General features: G+C 38.5%; 1 protein-coding gene across 3 annotated transcripts in view; it reads left to right on the plus strand.

The window, feature by feature from the left end:
* LOC128227023 (dmX-like protein 2) overlaps positions 1-24,616 on the plus strand; it is a 65,424-nt gene that overhangs the window by 14,654 nt on the left and 26,154 nt on the right. For 2 of the 3 annotated variants that reach the window (XM_052937186.1, XM_052937187.1), the window contains exons 10-31: positions 1,359-1,547; positions 6,231-6,406; positions 6,794-6,909; positions 8,966-9,083; positions 9,393-9,529; positions 10,265-10,377; positions 11,246-11,935; positions 12,130-12,265; positions 12,807-12,953; positions 13,265-13,493; positions 13,768-13,895; positions 14,091-14,236; positions 14,486-14,721; positions 14,968-15,108; positions 15,424-15,665; positions 16,833-18,243; positions 20,720-20,907; positions 21,086-21,300; positions 21,576-21,741; positions 22,059-22,267; positions 22,579-23,533; positions 24,425-24,530. In XM_052937186.1, the coding sequence (XP_052793146.1) occupies positions 1,359-1,547; positions 6,231-6,406; positions 6,794-6,909; positions 8,966-9,083; positions 9,393-9,529; positions 10,265-10,377; positions 11,246-11,935; positions 12,130-12,265; positions 12,807-12,953; positions 13,265-13,493; positions 13,768-13,895; positions 14,091-14,236; positions 14,486-14,721; positions 14,968-15,108; positions 15,424-15,665; positions 16,833-18,243; positions 20,720-20,907; positions 21,086-21,300; positions 21,576-21,741; positions 22,059-22,267; positions 22,579-23,533; positions 24,425-24,530 (6,194 nt within the window). Of the gene's footprint in view, positions 1-1,358; positions 1,548-2,813; positions 2,883-6,230; positions 6,407-6,793; positions 6,910-8,965; positions 9,084-9,392; positions 9,530-10,264; positions 10,378-11,245; positions 11,936-12,129; positions 12,266-12,806; positions 12,954-13,264; positions 13,494-13,767; positions 13,896-14,090; positions 14,237-14,485; positions 14,722-14,967; positions 15,109-15,423; positions 15,666-16,832; positions 18,244-20,719; positions 20,908-21,085; positions 21,301-21,575; positions 21,742-22,058; positions 22,268-22,578; positions 23,534-24,424; positions 24,531-24,616 lie in introns of all 3 variants that reach the window. The other variant, XM_052937185.1, reaches the window with a different exon arrangement.

The raw sequence follows: 24,616 nt of genomic DNA on the forward strand, positions 1-24,616 counted from the left end.
CAAGAGTTCGGACACCATAATTTTTATTTTTTTTTCGCTCTCCGAATACATAGAAAATTATCATTTTTACATCTTATTTACATGTTTGTTTAACCTGCCTTTTTTCTTCATGTTTGCTTTTTACCACTTATTAATTTATTTGAGTAATCAATGGTCATTAACTTATTTATTACGCCTATAAGTGTAAATCCTTCATGAAGTTAATTAAAACACCATTATATACATGCACTGAACTGAATAAACACATTCTATCGGCTTCAGATCAAAGAGTCACACTGTGTGACGTCACATAACTTACAGTTATACCCACGAGGATCTCGTGGAGAGCATGGACATTGCTATGCAGGATTAATGTATAACTGTACGATTATTGCTTCATATAGTCTATAAATGTGGTACAAGTTTGAAAGCTTATTGGCAGATCGTTTTACAAACATGCCATGTCGATGTTTGTTAATCCCTTGATTGCCCTTGTTATTTGTTTAATCCTCAAATAAATATATCACACTTCCTTTTCAACAGGCAATAAATCGTTTAGGATGGGTAGTAACTAATTAAATTGTCACAGTGGTGTATACGGTTAGGTAATCTAGCCAGGCATTGTAAAGATAAAAATCAATAATCTTCGTCTGTGAAACTTGGTAACTATGAAAGTTATGATTGATGTCCTTTGGGTGTCCGAAAATTAGGTACGCAAAATAAACTATTTTGGGAAATAATTATGGGTGTCCAAATATTTAGAGTGTCTGAACTCTTAGGTGAATTACGGTAACTTTAATCGAAAAATATTTTTGTTGAAATTATAAACGTCTTACGATATACCGTATCCCGATCTTCAACTGCCGTTTTAACCCGTATATACTCGATCAATATGACGCGAGTAACATCCCTTTCTACATAAATCTAAACAAACTCTCGTCTTGAAATTGACCTCAGAAAAAAAGTTCAAAAAATTGTTACTGGGTATTATACGCAGGCATTTTTTTGCATCAAAATCTGAGGGAAAAAAGTGCGTCTAATACCCAGTCATTTACGGTAACCACATTTTCATAATAGGAAATCAAGTTATTTGAATGACTTGCGTCATTGTTTGGGCGGGCTGGTGGGAGGGCAGCATCAAAGTCACCTTATGTATCGAATAATTTTAGTTAGGTTTGACATAAAGAGGCCAAACTTGGTATTATTACATCGTTATTGTATTCTAAGTCAAAGCGGCGTAGTCGAGTGCGCTGTCTTACGACGGCTCTTGTTTTCAATGAGATATCAGTATGTTTAAAAACAAAAAATGGCTTTAACTTTTATTGTCTTAAACTATACTGCTTTTTGTTGATTATATGTATATACATGTATCTCTACAGGGGCTCTGTTGCAAACATGTTGATAACGTCATGTCGAGACAATGTGTGTCGTATCTGGTCGGAGACTATCCTGCCTGATGACGGGCTCGTTGATCTTGAACAGTTTGACCCAAACCCATCCTCGTACGACCCAAAGTTCCAGATGCACAGACACAAGAAACGCTTCATGCAGAGGCTCAAAACTATAAGGTGAGTGACTAAATAGGAGGATTATATGATTAATTGGCTAACTTTTGGCATCATTTGTGTCTTTGTGGTGCAAGCAGGTATGACACTGAAGGGAGATGCCATTACATTTTCATGTCAAGAAGTATTGGACTTTCTTGTGCTAAAATGCCAAAGAATGTGTTTATTGTGTTATCATTATATATGTGTTTGCAGTCTTGGTGTTAACAATTAATTCCCTCACGAGTGTTCAAAATGTTGCTGACTAATGAGTTAACATATGACTTGAATAATTAATGTACTTATTACTTTTGATGCCATTTTCAGTGATCATATGTACATGAACTGGTTTTTGAGTGGGTGCAATACTGATTAACTTAATGTACCTATGTTCATATTCAGTTTAAAAACATCTCAATGAGATTTCATTGAAGCATGACAAAAACTGTTTGTTAGAGGTTGTGAAGTTTGCCTTCACATGGAATGACTCTGTTACTAGGTTACACATGCACCATAATGAAAGGTGAGATGGGTGTGATGTCTCACTTTTACTGCGCTTTCTAGATAGGCTGGCCCAAAATCGCCAAAGGAAACTCTCAATGAATATGTAGATGTAACCCATGTTCAGTATACATGTGTTTAATGTTTATCACACTGATTTAGTGTGATTTGATCAGAATTAGTTAACAGAAAAGAGGAGAAAATTTAAGTATTTAATTTTGGGTCAGCCTTCAAATAGATGCAAGCAATACATGTATTTTATTTCAGTATGCTATATACACTGATATTGTCCTGTTGTAGACCTGTGCAATTTTTGTATGGTGTTGTCAAGTGATGTATGTATTATGCCAGTTTAAAAGTCTTTCCATTTATGCTGAAAATAGGACAGAGTGTTTATGTGAGTCATGTCTAAAGCTGGTAGTTCTATTTGCTGAGAATATCAACTGCAGCTCGTTTGTAGAGACTAGAATCAGAGATGCATTACATACAATATTTATCTAATTAGGCAAGACTTTCAGCTTTTATAACCAAGGTTAAACTCTAGGGAATTAACTTTTTGTCAAAACATCTGATTATTCAAAGAGCAGAAATATGTTTGCTATAAAAGCAAGAAAGAAGCCAGACATAAGATGACTTGAAGGTTGGAACCCAAAGAGTTTATCCATGTTGGTATGAATGGATTTCACATGAAACAGTTCTTGTGTCTCGTGGCAATATTGCCAAAGAATATAGTTTAATGTTCCGATGTAGGGTTCTTGGCCTATTCTAAGTATAACTGGTTCAATTCAGTGAAGCAGAGAGGCAAGAGCGACTAGCGGAGTTTGTTAACTGCCCGTATTACAAGCACGTGGCAGTCAGGTAACTGGAATGTTAGGCCTCACAGTACTGCATGTGCTGGTGGCAATATGGTGACCTTACTTAAATGACTGGTACCTTTTTTCGTGGTATTGGCCTCACAGTACTGCATGTGCTGATGGCTATATGGTGACCGTACTAATAACTGGTACCTTTTTTCTTGGTATTGGCCTCACAGTACTGCATGTGCTGATGGCTATATGGTGACCGTACTAATAACTGGTACCTTTTTTCTTGGTATTGGCCTCACAGTACTGCATGTGCTGATGGCTATATGGTGACCATACTAATAACTGGTACCATGTTACGTGGTAGGGAATGTTATTCTGTCAATCATGATCCATCTGATATGTGTGGGACTGGTGCATGCAGGTACAGAACTCGTGCAATTATCATCCCAGCTCGACTTAAATGATAGCAACTGTTTAAAACAAAAAAAAGCAAGACCAATCACATTTGCTAAATAATCAATGGTTGTTGTCCTTCACAGGCTGCTGTTTTTTTTCGATGACAATTTTGTTTTCAACACAAACAATGATTGATAAACATATGTCAAAAAGCATATATGTTTTGAAATATTTTTATCATTTATTGTACGTTTTTATTAGACCTGTAACATAAATGGGAGGAACAGGGGCCTGTGCCCTTGGCAAACTCAACAGAATGGACAAGTGTGATATTGAACTCATGCCCTAGAGTGCTTGTGAATATACATCCAATAATGGGGAAAGAATATCATATTATGCAATAGTAACGAGCTGGAGTTGGCTTTTCATGTTGGATTTTATTTGCATGAAAGCTTTGTTATTTATACAGAGAGTTTATATTTGCATAATTACTATTTATAGATGGTCAGCTTACAAAAAGTGCTTACAAAAAGCTCAGAGGTAGCAAATTGCCAGGAATTTGGTGTTTTCTGAGTTGGCTGGTTATACAGACCAGGCCAGATCAATAACGTATCATAAATAGTGTTGTTTACCTTTCAGTTACATTAACTAGACCCTAGGCATTCCTGCGTTGACCCATCATTTGATAATGTGCTATTTGTCTCTTGTTTCCTGTAGTGAGATCACTGAATTAACTACGCTGCCCCTTGAAATAGAAAATACTGAGTCAGATGGTGACAGGTAACAGTCAACAGATAACTATACTCTGCATGGGCAAAAATATTCCCTGTGATTTCATTTTAATTATTCCATTTCTGTTAATGAAGGCAATCCCTCCTCATTGAAAAGTACCGCAGGTTTGTGTTTATTATTCAGGAGATAACTGCTAGTTAATATATTTGCTAGAACATCTCTGGGATATTAAACATTGAATAGATTCGATAGTTATGCAGCTTATAATTTCCCAAGTCCCTATCCATGCACAGCATAAAGCAATTGGTGCAATTGTTTGTTCTATTCATATGGGGGATAATTCCTGTAGTTTATATTTGTTTGACACTGATGTAAACTGTTAGGAAATCAACTCTTTGAAAGCTTTATTTCTTTCATTTATTTATTCATATTTTATTGCATGAAGATACATTCACAGTGACACAATATATGATGAAGAAAACAAAAGAGGAACAGAAACAGTGCAATGAAACATTGTTTAAGATCATATCAAAAAGGACAGGCAATAGGATGGCACCACAAGTTTTTTCATCAGTTGTGGCTCTTTTCCATTCATTTGATTAAGTATATATTACAAAGACTGCTTGTGTGCTATTTAAAATTGTTCATATATTTCATCAGATCTTTCAAGTAAGTATCCAGTAAATAAGAATGTAAATAGCATGAAAACAGATGACATTACATAAAACCAGATACAATATATCCAAATAAAAAAATATATATTTGCATATTGTATAGTCCTTTATGATCTACACTGTAAACAGTATTTAATATTTATTTATTCAAGTGAAACTGACCCCAAAGTGGCCCTTAAACATGTTTTATCATCCTTGACTTGCCTCTGCTTATTTTGCACAAGCCAACTGACACATGTATCTTGTATAATATGTAGCACATGTTAATCTTGGTAACGCAGAGATCAGAAAAGCTAGCTTTTGAGAGGCCAGGGTAGATCAGACAATAAAGAGGTTGTGGAAGTCTGTCATTGTGTTAGTGTTCTTTTACATGTAGCAACATAATATATACTACTAAAAGTTGCAAATTATTTTAAAAGTTGTTAGTGAAATTTCTCTTAAATGTTGAACTTGTAAGCTCAATGATACTCACATAAATCACTTTCCTCATTCTATTGTACATTTCATTCTTAACTTGCACAATGTACACCTACCAAAATGACATGGTGCACAAAAAGTGGCCCACACATACGCATACGATAACAAGTACTGGTTCACAGTCTCTAGATTTTACATGTAGCTTCTAACATAAGTGGTCATATAATATTTCATTAAAATGCATTCAACAAGTAAAGAGAATTTATAAGTAAGCAAGCTTTTTGCAAGCTCATCGCCAAGTTTTCTGGATTTCTCAATGAAATTTACGCGGCGGAGTAAAGAAGGGGCGAGTGAACAAGAAAAGAAAGCAACTACTTTAAAGTCGCCTAAAGTGCAATTAGATATATAATTATGCAAGATGTTTATTTAAAATTTAAATCAATAATTGTCAAAAACATTAACTGTATAGAAACAATTTGACTTCAACTGCTGGATGACTTAACTAACCAATGTCAGATTATTAAAAAAAAGATCAATGAGTCATTCAGGCATGGATTGCAATATCCAACCCTTGGGCTCACTGCATGGCCTTGGGTTGGATGTTTCAATCTGCAGCAGAAACACACAATAGATAATATAAATTACATGTATTTACAAGAGAAGAGTTAAGAAGAAAAATTTCTTGCATCACCATCATTAGATTTTTAGGCTACTGTATATGATTGTCTCTATTTTAAAATGAAACGTTTTGTTTCTTGATATTGTTTTAAGACAATTACAGTCGTGTTTGTACTGAAAGAAAATGAAAAATACTGAATTATATACATTTTTTAAGTCATATTAATTAATTGAATAAAGCTTATTTAGTAAATATGTAGAAATATAGATATGTAATTGCAAAACTGGATACTGATAGAAGCATGTGGTAATATGATATAGCTAGAACAGATAGAATAGTACAAAAATGACATTATTTAAGTTCCGTACATGTATTTTATTCTGAGCTAAACCTACATTGTTGTATGATTTAAGCTATGATTTAGTCTCTGTGTATCATTATTATGCATGTTTTAAACAATGCACTCATATATTTAAATGTATAACCATAAAGCGTTTTATGTTTGACCTTGTAAATACTGTCACCAAAATACATGTAAGGAACTTGAAGCCTTCTATACCAGACATGCAATCCACAAGCGTCGGAAGCATGTGAAGTTTGGTCCGGAGACGGTGATGTCCATGCCAAGTTTGTCGAGTGTGGCAAGCTCCCATGATTTCCACAAGTTCTATATCCACCAGAACGGGGTTGTCCCCGCCATACACTTTCACCTCGCGGCCAGCATCAACCCAGAAACTGGTATGAGGCAATAAGTATTGAAACAGTCCTGTTTTGGGGGCCTAGTGAAGGGGCCGAAACCTTTTGTTTTAAAGGAGATGAACACATGAAAATCTTTTAAGAAATGAAACTTCCAGAACAATCTTAAATATTTAGGTAATATTGCATGGTTTTTAAGACTTTTGCCAATACAGTGTGATGCACATTGTCATTTTTAAAAGTAAAACAAACATTTATACCATTGTAAAGACCAGAGGTAGCTACTTCTACATAAACTGCTAGGGTTTCTTTGGTCTGAATGTGTAATGAGATTGTAGTGCAAAACTATTTCTACTCTTCGTAAATGAGGAAAGAAGTTAAGGGTAAAAGTTTAAAGCTAGTAATCTTTACATTGTACTATCTGAACAGACATTCCGTTGGCACCAGTGGTGAGTCGGAGAGCGGGGGACAAACACACATTCCAGCTGCACTGGCTTAACAACAAGGAACTACACTTCACCATGGAGTCAGAGAAGATACTTCAGGTAACATTTCACACACTTTACATGTAACTGGAGTTTTGTTAGTTTAAATTTTGAGCAAATGGACCTTGTTTGCTTTCTTATTTAATCATTTCTTTTCCTATTTTTACTAAACTTGTTTATATTTACCGTCGAAACTCGTTGGCTCGATATTTTCGGGACTTGCCAAAATACTTCGAGCCTCCAGAATATCGAGCCAAGCAGGATTGCTTACAGAATGTGATTTTTTCTTTGATTCTTTGCAAAATGTCATGTTTACCTCATTTGTTATTTGCTACGCTATCTCCGCAAGAGAAAAAGCTCGCTTACTTTGGGCTCTGTAATACCGGCGAGGAACCTGGATTTAATTTGGTATTTGTTTTTCAACCAAGTTGAAAGACTATTCTGCGGAATGCCGAAGTCTACTCTCAACAGCCATTATGGCCTCATATTCTCAAGATATTATTTAACAGTTTCTCTTTGTCCCTTAAGTATTATTTAACAGTTAGTTTTTACTTTGACCCTTTAATGTCTAAGGCAGAAACCTTTGAGGTTGCCGATCTAGATACCCCAGGTTGTACCGGGTCCCTCTCTAGATTGCTCAGCATTTGAAATTTGTAAGAATTCATCCATTTACAAAAATATTCAGCGCAATATTTTATGTGAATGTCGCCTTATCAAAATGCATTAAAATGTATTTATGGATAACGATAACAATTAGATACAGGACTTAAAGTGATGGCATGTTTGCTCAAACAGTATAACCATTTAAATTTGATGATAATTATAATACCAATAACTCAATTTTACTCGATTAGAGCTTTAGGCTAAATGAAGCCAAGCAAACCAATCAAGGTATGAAAATCTTACCTAAAAGGGACATCGACCCAAGCAAACAAAACAAAGTGTGAAATTCTTATTTGGGTCCGCAAATATGACATCAAGCGTGGAGAAATATCGACCCTCAAGATATCGAGCCATCTGATCGAATTTTATATGAACAAAGAGTGAAAATTAATCAGTCCTTTTAATCAGGTTCGAGCCAACGAGGATATGGAGCCATGAGATATCAACCAACAAGTTTCGACTGTATTTAAGTTTGATCTTCCTTGTGGCATTTTTTATGTCCCTCCCATAAATGGGGAGACATTGTTTTTGCTCAAGGTTACTGTCCATCTGTCTGTCTGTCTGTCCAGGCCAACCTATGGGTGTTTTGGGGTTGTTTCCTTTTGGGTTAGCAGTTCATTTGGTAATATTTTATATTGAAAAAAACACATAAAAATACATGTTTTAGGGGCTATTTCTAAAGAAGGGTTAACCACATAAACAAGAAATGATGGAGGTTCAGCCGTCTTTCTGTCACAAATCATGTCTGCTCCATATCTCTTGACCCACTTCAAGGTTTTTGAAATAACTAATCACTAATGTTCTCCATATTGAGACAATGTGCATGTTACAACCAGCTTGGTTCAAGCTCAAGATCACACTTACAGGTCAAAGGTCATATGACTACATTTCATAGTCTGTTCGATATCTCTTGAACCACTTAAAGGAATTTGAAATAATTAATCACGAATGTTCACCATACAGAGGCAATGTGCATAGAACATGTTTCAACCAGCTCAGTTTAAGGTCAAGGTCTTTTCTTTTGAATGGCTTAAAGGATTTTGAAATAACTACACAAATTTCTTAAAACTTTTCTCAATACTTTTCTCAATACGGCCGTCTGACGGAGCACTGTCAAAACATTAATTTGGGAACAGGTTTATGGAAGTGTTTGATAAAACTAATCACCTTATCAAACTCCGGTAATAAAACGAAGGCAGGACTCCTTAAGCGGCATAGACTGCCCTTTGTTTCATTTAAAATGGTGAAGTAAAAGAAAAGTTATCTTTGTTTTAAGTGTTCATTTTAAGCAAAATTTTGCCTTCCGACGTAGCACATATAAAGTAATTTATCATGTGGTATACACACACTGGGTAAGATAATTAAAGAATATCTTTTAAAAAAACTAATATTCCTTATCGAATTTGAACACCTGCTCAATCATATTCGTGAATACTACAGGTCAATTTTTCAGGAGATGCACAAGTATGGACTGTATGAAGACCACGACTCTGAGCACCACGGGATCCACAGTCCAACCATCCAGTCAGACTCCGATAGTGATAACGGTCATGAGGAACCCGATGAGAATGGTAACTTACATGTGCAGAAGGAAATAATCCTTGAAAAATACTTGTGTATAACTTTGAATTGGACCTTAAATAATACACAGATAATATAAACTTTTATGAATATGCATATCATTCAGTATGTCAGTGGTATGAATATATTTCTAAGCTTAGTATACTATGAGTTCATATGTTAGACATGTGAAATACTAAGAGTGAACATGAGTAAATTAATGTGAATGTTTCTTATGCAAATACTTTTCTCTTGAAAGTACTCCTCTTAATTCCAGTTGAGCATCATATTGTGCACACTTATCTCATTCTGTGTAAAAGGTCACTGGAAGAAGAAACGGCAAACAGCATTCCGGAACAGCAAGGCCAAGACGCGGGAAGGGCTTGGTTTCCATAGCAACAGTATTGGCAGCATCATATCGGACCATTCTGACCCCCTATCTTCCCCAGAGTCACATGTGAGTAATGGCAGGGCTTTATCTTGAAACGCTGGGTTTATTTTAATGTTCTTTTTGTTTATTTTATACAAATTACTAATAGATTGAACTTGATTGTGAAACAGTTATAGCAAATATGAATCAAGCTTCAGTCATTTTCTTAGGTAAAAATCAGTACTTAAGTACATTAAAACATCAGAATTGCCATTATCAATTATTTTATGCATTCAATCAGAGTTAACAACCACCATTTTCTCTTAAATGTGACTTAATTATGGTTTTAATTGTATTTACAGAAAACTGTACCACACACCTTAAGGATAAGGGAAAATATCTCTTATTAAGTGTTTAACCCCCATGGCAATTTTCAATTCATTCACAATTTCTGCAAAAGTACTTCAAGACCATGATTGTACACTGCTTAATGGGAAGTGGGAGGGTGGGTTGAAGTAAACCAAAACTATTCTTACTCAAATACATAGCATAGTCCAGTCTATTAACTCAGGGAACTATGCTACCTACGCTACAAATACTGACATAATCAAATGGAAAATTATTTCTATATAAACTGACATAATCAAATGGAAATTATTTCTATATAATTATTTTATTTACTGTTAGGACTAAACGAGTTCATTTCCTTAGAAACACTATTGTAATGTATTATTGATATCAGTAATCATCTGTTTGCTGTGTTACCGGTATATTGAAGAATTTAAATTGATTTTTAAATGAATGAACCATTCTTTGTTTCAGACTCCCTCACTAGACAGTATAGATCGGCGTATAGAGTGTTTGTTGAAAGTCTGGCACCAGAATGCCGACATGTTGTTCTGTGTACATCCAGTTGATGGCAGCTTCCTTATGTGGTATGTAGCAGTTGCTTAAGTCATTGAGGATTTGTAACAGCTTAACATTAATGCATTTTTTTTGTTCATGAGATATTCCTGTTAACATTTTTATGTTCCAGAAATCCAAAATTAAATTCACACCGTCCATCCGTCTGTGCATCAAGCTCAATTTCTTGTGTAAGAACTGTAACTTTGTCATGTAAGGACAGATTTTAAAATAACTTGCCAGATATGTATCCCTACATTTAAGGTCAATGTGGTTTGTTAGGTTTGTTAGCAATGCAATGCTGCTTATAAGGACATAGAGTATAGGTGGTCTTCTCTGGGCTGTAGCTTTCTCTTGTATGGACAAAATTTAAAATGACTTGCCACATATGCTCCACATACCAAGACAATGTGTTGCGTGCATGACCCGTGTACCTTCCTCTAAAATCAGGGTCACGCTTAAACTAAAATGCAGCATATAAGGACACAGAGTATTAGTTGTTGTGTCCGGGCTGTTATTTTCTCTCATTTGGACAAATTTTAAAATACCTTGCCACACGTGTTATACATTTCAAGATAATGTGTCGTGTGTCCCTTCCTCCAAGGTCAAGGTCACACTTAGTTCATTATGCAATGCTGCATATAAGGACATAATTGTGTAGGTTGTGAAGTATGGATGGTATTTATTAATTTTCATGCGCCTCATGTGGTGTTCCAAACATCAATTAGAAGCAATTAGTGTTTTTATATATTCCACTTGTTCATAAATATTTATTTCTTTATCCAGACATTTCATTGTTATTATTTCCCTTTTTCTAAATGACCTTTGCATCACACTTGCGTACCATATTGGTGGCATTTGTCACTTAACAGTGACAGCTCTTGTTTTTAAACCTTCCAGGCATGTAGATTGGTTGGATGAGTACACGCCATACACATTCCGTCAGGCCCAAGTGAGCTTCTCGTCCCGCCTTCCCCATGCCTTCCCAATCCCAGATGCACGATCCATGGAGAGCACACCCCTTATGTACTGTAACTACAGTAAGATGGACATCAAGTCCGCCATGAAGATGAGCGAGCATGATTCATCACGATCGGATATAGGCTCAAAACAATCTTCTGCTGCAATGGGGAAATCTTCGCCTGGCCAGAATGACAACATGTTGATTCCAAGCGTCCTCATGATCACAAAACATTCAAATGGCTCGCTAAACCAATGGCAGATCAGTTTTTCTGAGGAATCTAGATTTAAGACTGTATTAAGTGTAGCACATGTATCAAGAGCGTGTGGTCATAGATTTAGAACAAACAGCGCCACATGTCACCCCGTTCTACCTCTTCTGATAACCACTTCACAACACCGGTCAGCCACAAATTTCACAAAGAATGACCAGAGCTTTGAAGAAGTGGATGAGGAAGACTTGGATGACCAGGAGTCAGGTTTTGTGTACTGCAATGAGCTCATTCTATGGCGTGTGGACCCAGTAGGACCATTGTCTAAGTCAGGAGGAATTGTGGAGCTTGCCAAGATCAACTCCAGCAACATTACAGCATTCAGCAATGTGGCCTGGGTGCCAACACTACTCCCAAGGTAAACAAAATGTAGTCTATTTCAGTCTCCTGTATTGCTCATTGTGGGGGTCTGTGCTGGACTGTAGTGTTAATCTGTGTGATGTGTGAAAAGAGTAGATAAATATCATTTTCTTGGTAATACTCAACCCACAAAACATCTACATTTAGTTTATAATCTTTGATTCAGTCTGTATGTCATATTTTACTTTCCAGCACCATACTTGGCCCCTACAGTAACTCTCCCAGTACTTTGTTTGTGGCATCCGACGGAGACTGTCTGAGATTATACCAGGCTGTCATTGATGCCAGATCACTTCTCATGGAGATGACCCCCAAAAAAGATGAAAATGTAAAACTTGAAATTTTGTCTTTATAATTTCAGTATAAAATAGGATTATGGATATTATCTTGAACATGAAGTTTTCAATGAGGTCTGTTTTATGACCATGAAATGTTATTAAATCATCTTTGGTTATCAATCATCAGGCCCCAATTTCGCAAGACCCTTATAACAGGATTAAGCTTATCTTACTATTTCTCTTTGTCTATAATTTGCGTAATACTAACTCCATTAAGAGTTATTCCACCTAAGATGGGAATTTCTTTTACTAATATTGAAATGACCTTATTTTATTTACCAAAATCACATTTATGTATGTGTTTTGTCGATTTGAAATAAGCTACTTAAGCCTGTAAAGCCTGTAAAGCTTAAGAAGTTTCGAGAAAGTTGGGCCAGTTTCATTAAGCTACAGATTATGAGCTTATCCCAATTTTTCTTTCTTTGAGGTGACAGCAAACAATTAAAAATCATTAGGAATAATGAAAATATGAGTATTCTACGAATGCTGTTTGAATGTGTATGAGACTAGTATAAACCATTGCGGTTACAGGTGATGAGTTTCTACAGTATGTCAAGTTCGGGGTACAGTGCAGAGGCACAGGAGCCGCCCGCAGAGCTGTTCAACATCGTCAGTGTACAGTCATCATCCCGCCCTGGGTGTATCATAGAGCTCGAGGCTTTCACTGATGCACAACAGGTAGGGAGTGGGAGGATTTTGTTCATATACATGTAGATTTGCATTGTCTTCTTTTGAATTGTACTGTTATATCAAAAGGATGTTACCATAATTTGGATTTTTTAATGTTATCATAAATGACAAGGTGACATTCACAAACCAATGAATAATATGACATATTTGAGGATCATTGGAGTGATAGTAAAGCTTCACAATCTCTCCCTGAGATTTTTCCTATTGGAAATGTGTTTGCAGTAGGATAGAACAAAGATATCGAAGACAAAAAAAAATAAAAAAATATGAACATATCAGACATGATTGCGCATTTCCAGATGTGGATGGAGAACCAGCTACTGCACGTGTTCCAGGAACCCCTCGTCACGGGAAAGAGCTCTGTCAAAGGAGACAAAAAGGACCCTATCGTTGACCTGCGTCACATCGGCTCCTTTGAAGAGACCTTCTTCTTGGTTGTTCTGGGGAAGAATGCTGACTACAGCTCCACACTTCACATGTGGAAAATCACCATTGCTTCTTCTATGATGGGCTCAATGCCCAATGATGGTGAGTATATGTGTGGATAAGAATTTTAGGAGCTTATTGTTCAAAAATATTATTACTATTTTTTTTTTTTTTATATAAGAGAAATCATAGTGTTAGTGATGCATAACTATTAAAGCTATTTTCTTGTAAAGGAGCAATTAATTATATGTAAGATTTCGAAAAAAAACCAGCTCTTGGAGTTAGAACAAATTGCAGTAACCTCAATTCTTGTAGCTGTGTTTAAGTGATTGTATTAAAGAGTGATTCAGTGTTACCTGTCTATGCTATATTTCAGGCATGAATGAGCGTTACATGTTGGACTACACTCTGGTCAGTGAGGACTGCTCCAACCCACCATCTCGCCCTGATACGCCTGACCTCCCTAAACCTGTCACCACCAAACTGCTCGTCTCAACCACCAAGGTATGGATGTGTACATTTATTCTTGAGATGAGTTTATAATTTGATAAAAATTGTGTTTACAATCAGATAACAGTTACAATTTGATAAAAATGATATATATGGTTTGTAGGTATGACAATGCACCATTTAGTTCTTGCTACATCTCTCATTTTCTTCTATATGAAGTGTGCCAGTTCAATGCTTCCCATATTGTAGGTGAAGCAGCAGCTGCTGCCAGTGCCCAACGGTGTGGAAGTCCGTAGTGCCACTGTGGCTGCTGGCCATCTAAGTTCGGCCTCCGTCTATCCTGCATGTTTAGCACCGTACCTCCTGGTCACTGCCTGCACAGATGGATATGTCAGGTAGGGAATGAAATATTATATTGTAGACATTTAGTTTAAGAAGAAAGCAGTCTGAGCTCAGCCTCTATGTATCCAGTATGTCTTGCACCTGACTGCATTGTAACTGCCAGTACAGATGGATAATGCAATAAATTGATAATTCCCAAGGTAGTCTTATTAAAAAAGAATAAAGGACTATGCCATTAAATGATGACAGGATTTGATCATTCTTCAACTGTCTTAACCGTAGATGTTTTTCACATTTCCTAGGTTCTGGCGGTGTGAGACACAGTCCCTGGCCACCCCACTGTACAATATAGGGGGGATGTCCCCGGGCCGTACCTTGAGCCGGAAGACATTTGAGTACGGGGTGGAGGAGGAAGATGGGGTGAGGCGACAGCGACGTCTCTCCGCCGTAATGAACGTTATGCCTGACACAGAGTATGACTGGGTGCCCTGGACACCCATGTACCGCGACGACAAGTTCAGTGATATACACATACCTGGTACGTTCGCTGGGATGTTCATTTCTGTGGTTGATTGGACATCTATGCAACATTTAGGCTACAAACTGTTGAAAATTGTTTAAGCTTCATTAATTGTGCATTCTTAAATGTTTTGTTGTTATTAATGTAACCTTTTTCCTACCAATAAGCTGTTTAAGACAATACATGTTGAAATTGGTATTTTCATATTGTACTTACACTTTCTTTATACATTGATAATGCTGTATTATGATGCCTGTTTCTCAGGTAAGCCATTGACAGTGAGTTGCGCGTACACTGGGAGAGTGGCGGTGGCCTACAGAAGCACATCCCACAAACCTAAGGGCAATGTCCCCAACAGGCGTTTTTTCAACCTCTGTGTTGTCATCTATGAGTGCGAATCTACGGGTATGTATAGGTTAAAGAAATATAAATATCAATTTCAATGGAAGTGGGCGCCTGGAGTTGAATGATGTTATGTTTTTAAGCTACAGATTATGAGCTGATCCTAAAATTTTAGAAAATGACAGGAGTTTACATTAAAAGGGGGGAAAATGAAAGTAAAAACACTTTGACAGTGGATGCCATATGGATCATTGTTTTTTTTATCATTAAATCATCAGTAGACTGCCTACTGCAAAAGATCATTATTTTAAATTAGTAGAAAAGAAGAAAACATAATCATCAAGTTTGTGTCTTTGATAAAGTTCTGTTAAAATCTAGGTGGCTCCCAGTGGGTAGCAGAAGATACAATAGAGCTCAAGAACATCCGTATCCCAGAAAGTCATGTGGACGTTGACCTTGACCTTGAGACATGCAGCCCGGAGCAGCACCAAAGCGATACAGAGAGTTCCCCGTCCCTGCCCCTTGCTGCCAACCTTATCTCCATGTGCCGCACCAAGAGTGTGCCTAGTCTGTCTGCCCTTACTGTGGCCAGGAAAGAGCAGGAGGACCATCAAGACAAGGTCAGGGCAGATCAATCATGGATTGGAGTTGGCCCTATTTTTCTGTATTTGCATGGGTGAAAGTTTTCAGTATTGATACTGAATTCAGTATTTTGGAAAATATTTATCCTATATAATGTATTGTAAAAATGGCATTTCCCTATGTAAACACCCTATTTTCAGTATTTTGAAAAATTCAAACTTTCACCCATGTATTTGCTTTAATGAAGTTTAAGTTATTCTATGGATAATGTGATGTATTTAAATTTTATGCAGTCGAAACTCGTTGGCTCGATATCTCATGGCTCGATATCCTCGTTGGCTAGAACCAGATTAAACGGACCGATTTTTTTTACTCTATGTTCATATAAATTTCGATCGGATGGCTCGATATTTTGAGGGTCGTTATTTATCCACACTCGATGTCATTTTCGCGGTCCCAAGTAAGAATTTCACACTTTGTTTTGTTTGCTTTGGTCGATGTCATTTTTGCGGGTTCAAGTAAGAATCTCACACCTTGATTTGTTTGCTTGGCTTTATTTAGCACAAGGATAAAAATCACTTTATTTTATTATAATTATTATCAAATTTTAATGGTTTAACAGTTTGGATAAAGATGCCATCACTTTTAGTTCTGTCTCTTATTTTTATCCATGTATAAATTTCAATGCATTTTGATACAACTTATAAGCTATGTTTGTGTTACTCACTGTTTAAAATTGCTTGTTTGTTGTTTTCGCTTGTATAAACTTTTTTAATAAATAAAAAAAAATCAAATGATATTTTCTTAGTATCGAATAATTCATGTTACGAACACTATGATGTGTAACTAAGTCCAAAAAGTACTCTTCTCTTCTCTTACGGAGAAAGCGTAGCCAATAACAAACAAGGTTAACAAGACTTTTTGTAACGAATAAAAAAATAACATCCTGTAAGCAATCCCGTTTGGCTCGATATTCTCGAGGCTCGAAGTGTTTTAGCCGGTCCCTAGAATATCGAGCCATGGAGGTTTGACTGTAGTTAAAATCAAAACAAGGAGAATTTTCTATGTTTCTAGATTTATTGAAGAAGTTACTGTGAAGAATTCTATCCTTATAGAAGTTAATTGTGTGAATAAATTTTGCTACATACTAGACCAGTATTTGTTTACTAATAAACTGAAGTTCACTCGCTCTTGTATGCTTCCAGTTGGACATAATGCATCAGAAGCACCTGGTACAGCTAGACTGGGTGTCGACAGAGGACGGCTCCCACATCCTCACAGTCGGTGTTGGCTCCAAAATCATTATGTACGCCCAGGTCTCTAATGACATCGTCCAGGAGTCCAAGAAAGAGAACGCTGATGACAAAAACAGTCCAGGAACTACAACCCTAACAGACTCCGGTGGAAGGATGCCTCTCAGTGACCGCCCAGCCGGAAGGAGGGCAATGTTACAAAAGTCGAAGTCTATGGTAGTAGACGATGTCCAAGAGGTATTACAGTGGATGAAACTGCGGACTATTGATTTGACGACAGCTGATGGCTTACCTCCCTTACCTATGCACATTTCCTGGGTGCGGGGTGGGATACTGGTCGTGGGCATGGACAATGAAATGCATGTGTACTCTCAGTGGAGGTACTCGCAGACTTTTGACGGAATTGGAGGTGGAGTAGATAATATAGATGGTCCAGATGATAGAAATCTGGAGGATAGAAACTTTTCCACATTAGACCTTGCGAGAGAAGCTCAGATACAAAGCAAAAAAAGTTTACCCTCAATTAAAAGCTCTGTCTCAGTACCTAATTTTAAGAAATTCGCTTCAACACTGTTTAAAAAAGACTCTACAAGAAGTACTGCTAATCTACGCAAGAAGGCAAGTAAAGCAACACTGGAGAGGAGTGAGAGTACAATAAGTCTAACTGTGATACATGAGCTTGGGCTGTTTGAGGCCGCTCACCAGGCGAATCCTGTCCTACCCCAGTACCACCCCAAGTCCCTTATGGAGCTACTATACTTTGGCAAGGTGCGCCGTGTCAAAGCCATATTCGCCCACCTGGTTAGGTGTATAGTTGGCAGGGCAGACAACCATGTCACTAATGTGGATGAAATCAACTTGGATGATAATCTTCTATTCCGACAGAGGACCATGTCTGTCTCTGCAGCCAGCCCTGGGGAAAAGCCAGTGTTGAATGAGGAAGTGACGCTGGACTATGTAGAAATCAACTCAATACCCTTGTTGCCACTGTACTCCCTACTGGCAGCTGACAATGACAAAACCCAGACTGATATATCTGTAGCTGGACAGTCTGCAGGAGAGAAGGCTAACTATAAGGACCTCTTTAACTCCAGTGTGTTTGATGATGATGAGCTGAACACAGACGTCCTCTCCTCATCAGTGGAAGACAAGCCCAGGATTGGGCGGACAGTGTCATCCTCAGGGATGGGCCTAAACGCCAACCCCTACCATTTCAGTGTGAGCCAGGCTGGGCTCCTGGGTAACCATCTGACCCACATGCACCTACCTGGGCTCTCTGGCCAGGACCAGATGTACTTGCTTGCCCTCGCTGACACCGTCGCACAGACCAAGACAGACTTTGCTGAGAGCTTTGAACCTCAAAGTATGTTAACTCTTTACATTTCTTAACTTTTACATTAGTCAAAGGAATGTTTGCACAAGTGATAAAAAACAACATTTAGTGTGAACTTTCACATGCCAGGGCTGTGGTCGAAGTAGCTTAGGGAAATTTATTAACTTTTAAACATAATGATTGTACAAGCTGTGTATAGACGCCACAGGTTTTGTTTAACACCCTTGGGTATTCAAAGTGAACTTTTTATGCCCCCGAAGGTGGGCATATTAAAATCGCACCGTCCGTCCGTCCGTCCGTCCGGCCGGCCGGCCGGCCGGCTCTATAACTTTCCCTTGTATGGACAGATTTTAAAATAACTTGCCATATGTGTTCCACATACCAAGACGACGTGTGGCGTGCAAGACTCGTGTCCCTACCTCAAAGGTCAAGGTCACACTTAGTGTTTATTCACAATGGAGTGCTGCATATAAGGACATAGAGTATAGGTTGTCGTGTCCGGGCTGTAACTTTCCCTTGTATGGACAGATTTTAAAATAACTTGCCACATGTGTTTCACATACCAAGACGACCTGTCCTGTGCAAGACCCGTGTCCCTACCTCAAAGGTCAAGGTCACCCTTAGTGTTTATTTACAATGGAGTGCTGCATATAAGGACATAGAGTATAGGTTGTCGTGTCCGGGCTGTAACTTTCCCTTGTATGGACAGATTTTAAAATAACTTGCCACATGTGTTCCACATACCAAGACGACGTGTCGCGTGCAAGACCCGTGTCCCTACCTCAAAGGTCAAGGTCACACTTAGTGTTTATTCACAATGGAGTGCTGCATATAAGGACATAGAGTATAGGTTGTCGTGTCCGGGCTGTAACTTTCCCTTGTATGGACAGATTTTTAAAAAACTTGCCAAATGTGATCCACATACCAAGACGACATGTCGCGTGCAAGACCCGTATCCCTACCTCAAAGGTCAAGATCACACTTAGTGTTTATTCACAATGGAGTGCTGCATATAAGGATATAGAGTATAGGTTGTCGTGTCCGGGCTGTAACTTTCTCTTGTATGGACAGATTTTAAAATAACTTGCCATATGTGTTTCACATACCAAGACAATGTGTCGCGTGCAAGACCCGTGTCCCTACCTCAAAGGTCAAGGTCACCCTTAGTGTTTATTTACAATGGAGTGCTGCATATAAGGACATAGAGTATAGGTTGTCATGTCCGGGCTGTAACTTTCCCTTGTATGGACAGATTTTAAAATAACTTGCCACATGTGTTTCACATACCAAGACGACCTGTCGCGTGCAAGACCCGTGTCCCTACCTCAAAGGTCAAGGTCACCCTTAGTGTTTATTTACAATGGAGTGCTGCATATAAGGACATAGAGTTTAGGTTGTCGTGTCCGGGCTGTAACTTTCCCTTGTATGGACAGATTTTAAAATAACTTGCCACATGTGTTCCACATACCAAGACGACGTGTCGCGTGCAAGACCCGTGTCCCTACCTCAAAGGTCAAGGTCACACTTAGTGTTTATTCACAATGGAGTGCTGCATATAAGGACATAGAGTATAGGTTGTCGTGTCCGGGCTGTAACTTTCTCTTGTATGGACAGATTTTAAAATCACTTGCCACATGTGTTCCACATACCAAGACGACGTGTCGCGTGAAAGACCCGTGTCCCTGCCTCAAAGGTCAAGGTCACACATAGTGTTTATTCACAATGGAGTGCTGCATATAAGGACATAGAGTATAGGTTGTCGTGTCCGGGCTGTAACTTTCTCTTGTATGGACAGATTTTAAAATAACTTGCCACATGTGTTCCACATACCAAGACGACGTGTCGCGTGCAAGACCCGTGTCCCTGCCTCAAAGGTCAAGGTCACACATAGTGTTTATTCACAATGGAGTGCTGCATATAAGGACATAGAGTATAGGTTGTCGTGTCCGGGCTGTAACTTCCCCTTGTATGGACAGATTTTAAAATAACTTGCCACATGTGTTCCACATACCAAGACGAGGTGTCGCGTGCAAGACCCGTGTCCCTACCTCAAGGGTCAAGGTCACACTTAGTGTTTATTCACAATGGAGTGCTGCATATAAGGACATAGAGTTTAGGTTGTCGTGTCAGGGCTGTTACTTTCCTTTTTATGGACAGATTTTAAAATCACTTGCTACATGTGTTCCACATACCAAGACGAAGTGTCGTGTGCAAGACCCGTGTCCCTACCTCTAAGGTGAAAGATACACTAAGTGTTTATTCACAAGGGAATTCTGAATATAAGGACATAACAGTGTAGGTTGTCAAGTATGGGTGGTATTTTTTTATGTTCAGAGGCAATTTAAAATAACTTGCCATATGTATTTGACAAGTAAAGGCAAGATCAACTTTTCATGTACTGACCTTGTTCGTAGGTCAATGTCACATTCGGGGGCATTCGTCACATACTGTGACAGCTCTTGTTATATTGTAAGATCAATTTATGCAGTTTATTTGCTTAACCTAGATGCCAGTCAGACAAGTAGTGCCCACACTGCAGAGACACTGGATGACTGTGGTCTGCGGTTCCTGCTGGCCATGCGGCACTATCACTACCTGGTCCGATCTCTGCCCCCCGTACAGAGGATTACACTCGTTAAACAGGGACTCAAGACATTCAACCTCGTCTGGGCATTCCATTCTGAGGCTACTGAGGTATTGATAGCATACTAATTTTCACAGAAGCTTACTATGTACATGTTTGATGTGCATGAACCTTGAAGTGATAATAATGTACAAGTCATTTTAAGCTTTAAATAGCTTTTAATTAAAAATGTAAAAAAAATCCAATTTAAGAAATCTTTCCTTGCTTTTTAAAATCCCTTCTTTCCAGGAGCTATTGTCTCTGATCCCAATCACGGGTTCATGTCTAACGTGGCCTGACTTGCGGACGTACGGAGCTGGCTGGTGGGTGACCAACATAAACGTCCTCAGACACTGCATAGAGAAACTTGCAAAGGAAGCGTTCCAAGCAAAAAAAGACCCGATGGATGCTGCCCTGTTCTACTTAGCCATGGGGAAGAAAAATGTTCTCTGGGGACTGTTTAGGTGTGTAGAGTTAAACTAGCCATCAGGAAGAAAATTGTCCTCTGGGACTACTTAAGTGTGTAGAGTAAAACTTGCTTTAAGAATATTGTCACCATTAGTATAATTGTGATTAAAGTTATAGACAGCTACAGGAAAATTGAAATTTAACAGGAAAAAATATTCATTAAGCTTGGATATTGCATGTTTTATATATTGAGTTAAGTATAGTTATGAATTTATCTTGTATTGCACATAACTACATACTAAGAGGTAAACAGTTTTATTTCTTTTTTCAGGTCAACAGAGAAGAAAAAAATGTCAGAGTTTTTCCGCAATGACTTCACCCAGAACCGCTGGAGAAAGGCAGCCCTGAAAAATGCCTTTGACCTACTGGGCAAACAAAGGTTTGAGCATGCAGCTGGGTTCTTCTTGCTGGCTGGGTCACTCAATGATGCTATTGAGGTCAGTAGGGGCATAATCTTGAGTCTGAATTTAAAGTTCAAGACTTCATGATTTGAGTCTGCCTTGGACTGTTGTAATAAAATCTAGAAGAAAAAACATTAAAAAAGTGATCAATGAAAATATTTATGTGAGCTAAAATATCATATTGTCTAAAACTAGGAGCCTTAGTGAGAGCCTATGGCTGTGAATGTTTATGTACTGTCAAATGGTAAATGCATGCCAGGCATTACCCCTTGCATCTGTTCAAAACATGAAGTGAAATCAACTAGTACTGCTCGTAATGAAGGTCATAACCATCAATATGTCTTCTCCCACAGGTGATCCTTGACAAGCTCCATGACCTGCAGCTTGCCTTGGTGGTGTGTCGCCTGTTTGCTGGTGAGGACATGATGTGTGCACCCGTGAAGAAGATCCTCTACAACCATGTGCTGGGGCGGGATGAGCACGGGAACCCTGCCCCCACCCTCAAAGAATCACATGACCCCTTCCTCAGGAGCATGACTTACTGGCTCTTCAAGGACTACAGGTAAACTATATAGTTGTTTAAACACTTTAAATCTAAATATTTTTTATCTAATATAATACAATGAATAGATACACAGTTAATTGAATGAAGACAATTTGTACTGACATGAACATAAGTAAATACAATTCTCAGCCACCAGTAATGTCTTATAGTTTAAATAGTTTAAATGATTTCAGATTTCTCAATGACTTTTCTCTGTTTTGCTCTGAAAATAAGAGATAATTGTTTCATTGATTACCGTAACGTCATGATACAAGTGTCTATTTGTTTAGATTTTACACTGTTCAAAGGAGTTTACGGTTATATTCCAGGAATGCTCTGCAGACCCTCCTGCACACACATACGGGTTTACCAATCACTGGTGCTTCAGACTCAGAGAACTATTCCATCTCCAATGTGTTCAACTTCTACAACTATCTTCGCACGCACCCACTCCTCATACGACAAAAGATCGCAATGGCGGGTCCAATATTGAAGAACAAACAAGTTATCAGTGGGTTTACAAAACAACAGACAATAGTGGGAAGCCCTGAAGATGATACTGTGACTGTGGTGGACAGAGTCACTCCAATGGAAAGAAGACTGTTTTTTGCTACAGCACATGCTCACTATAAAAATGGAAATCCAATTTTAGCTCTGGAAGTTTTGTCAAAACTACCCAGTATTGTTTTACCTGAGGATGATATTGATGTAGAGTCTCAGATGTCAAAAAGTGAAAGTGATGCTTGTATAAATACTGGTAATCTGTCAGATATTAGTGAAACTGTTTCAAATGGCCATGATCCAGGCAAAGTGCAAAGTTCAGAGTCAATGGACTGGAGTCAGCCTGTTGTGGCAAGCAAACTTCAAAATGCAGACACATTTGACTGGAGCCAACCAGTTACTAGTTTAAATGATACCGCTGATGCATTAGATTGGGGAACACCTGTCTCCAGGTTCAATAATGATGATGATGAGCTTAAATTAGGTTTCAGCTCTTCAGAAAGTGAGGATGAAAATAGTGACACTGAAAGTGCTAAAAATAGAAATGATGCAATAAATGGTGGAGCTGACACTATACCAAGTATAGTGGTGGCAGGAGTGGAATCCGGTGATGAATTGACTTCCAGTACGATCAAATGTCCGAGTGAAAAGCGCTCGAGTAGCCAGGAGGTTGACATATTTGCACAGCAGTACAAGTTTATCGCTTGCCTGAAGGTGATGATGGAGGAAATGCAGACACTCTCCACAGGCTTTGAGGTGGATGGTGGACAGCTCAGGTACCAGGTAAGGATACGGTTATATTTCATATTTCATAGGCTCTCCTCACTTCAAAGCTTCAAGGTGGATGGGGGACAGCTCAGGCACCAGGTAAGGAAACCGTGATATTTCATAGACTCTCCTCACTTCAAGGCTTAGAGGTTGACGGGGGACAGCTCAGGTACGAGGTAAGAAAACCGTGATATTTCATAGGCTCTCCTCACTTCAAGGCTTAGAGGTGAGGTGGACGGGGGACAACTTAGATACCAGGTAAGGAAACCGTGATATTTCATAGGCTCTCCTCACTTCAAGGCTTAGAGGTGGACGGGGGACAGCTTAGGTACCAGGTAAGGAAACAGTGATATTTCATAGGCTCTCCTCACTTCAAAGCTAAGAGGTGGATGGGGGACAGCTCAGGTACCAGGTCTAGAAAGTGTGAAATTTCATAGGCTCTCCTCATTTTAAAGCTTTAAAAGAGGTGGATGGGGGACAGCTCAGGTACCAGGTAAGGAAACAGTGATATTTCATAGGCTCTCCTCACTTTAAAGCTTAGAGGTGGATGGGGGACAGCTCAGGTACCGAGTAAGGAAACAGTGATATTTCATAGACTCTCCTCACTTCAAAGCTTCAATGTGGATGGGGGACAGCTCAGGTACCAGGTAAGGAAACTGTGATATTTCATAGGCTCCCTCACTTTAAGTCTGTTCAAAAGATATACAGAGTATCTTGTATCTTATATTTGTGACTCAAAATGACTTAATTTGTGAACACCTTAAGTTGCTTAATTTGAAAGACTTGTGCTTTTGTAGTTTTAATATATGAACAATGAATGTATTGCTCTGAAGAACCCTGAGGAAGATTATAAATGCTCCTTTCTCTTAACAATATTACCTAGATGAATGTTTTGCCTTTGTGTAGGTGTACATCTGGCTGGAGCGAGAGGTGGAGGCTCTCCGGTTATTATGCGACTATGGTGATGATGACCTGGACTCTAACGAGGATGACAGGACCGTTGTAAATGATGGTAAGTGCTCACTGTCTGCCTTTTATTAGCATGATGTAAGCTTCAAGTAAATGAGTTTTCAGAGTTAAATTGATCAGATTATAAGA

The sequence above is a fragment of the Mya arenaria genome, chromosome 3, assembly GCF_026914265.1.
Source record: "Mya arenaria isolate MELC-2E11 chromosome 3, ASM2691426v1".
NCBI classification, from domain to species: domain Eukaryota; kingdom Metazoa; phylum Mollusca; class Bivalvia; order Myida; family Myidae; genus Mya; species Mya arenaria.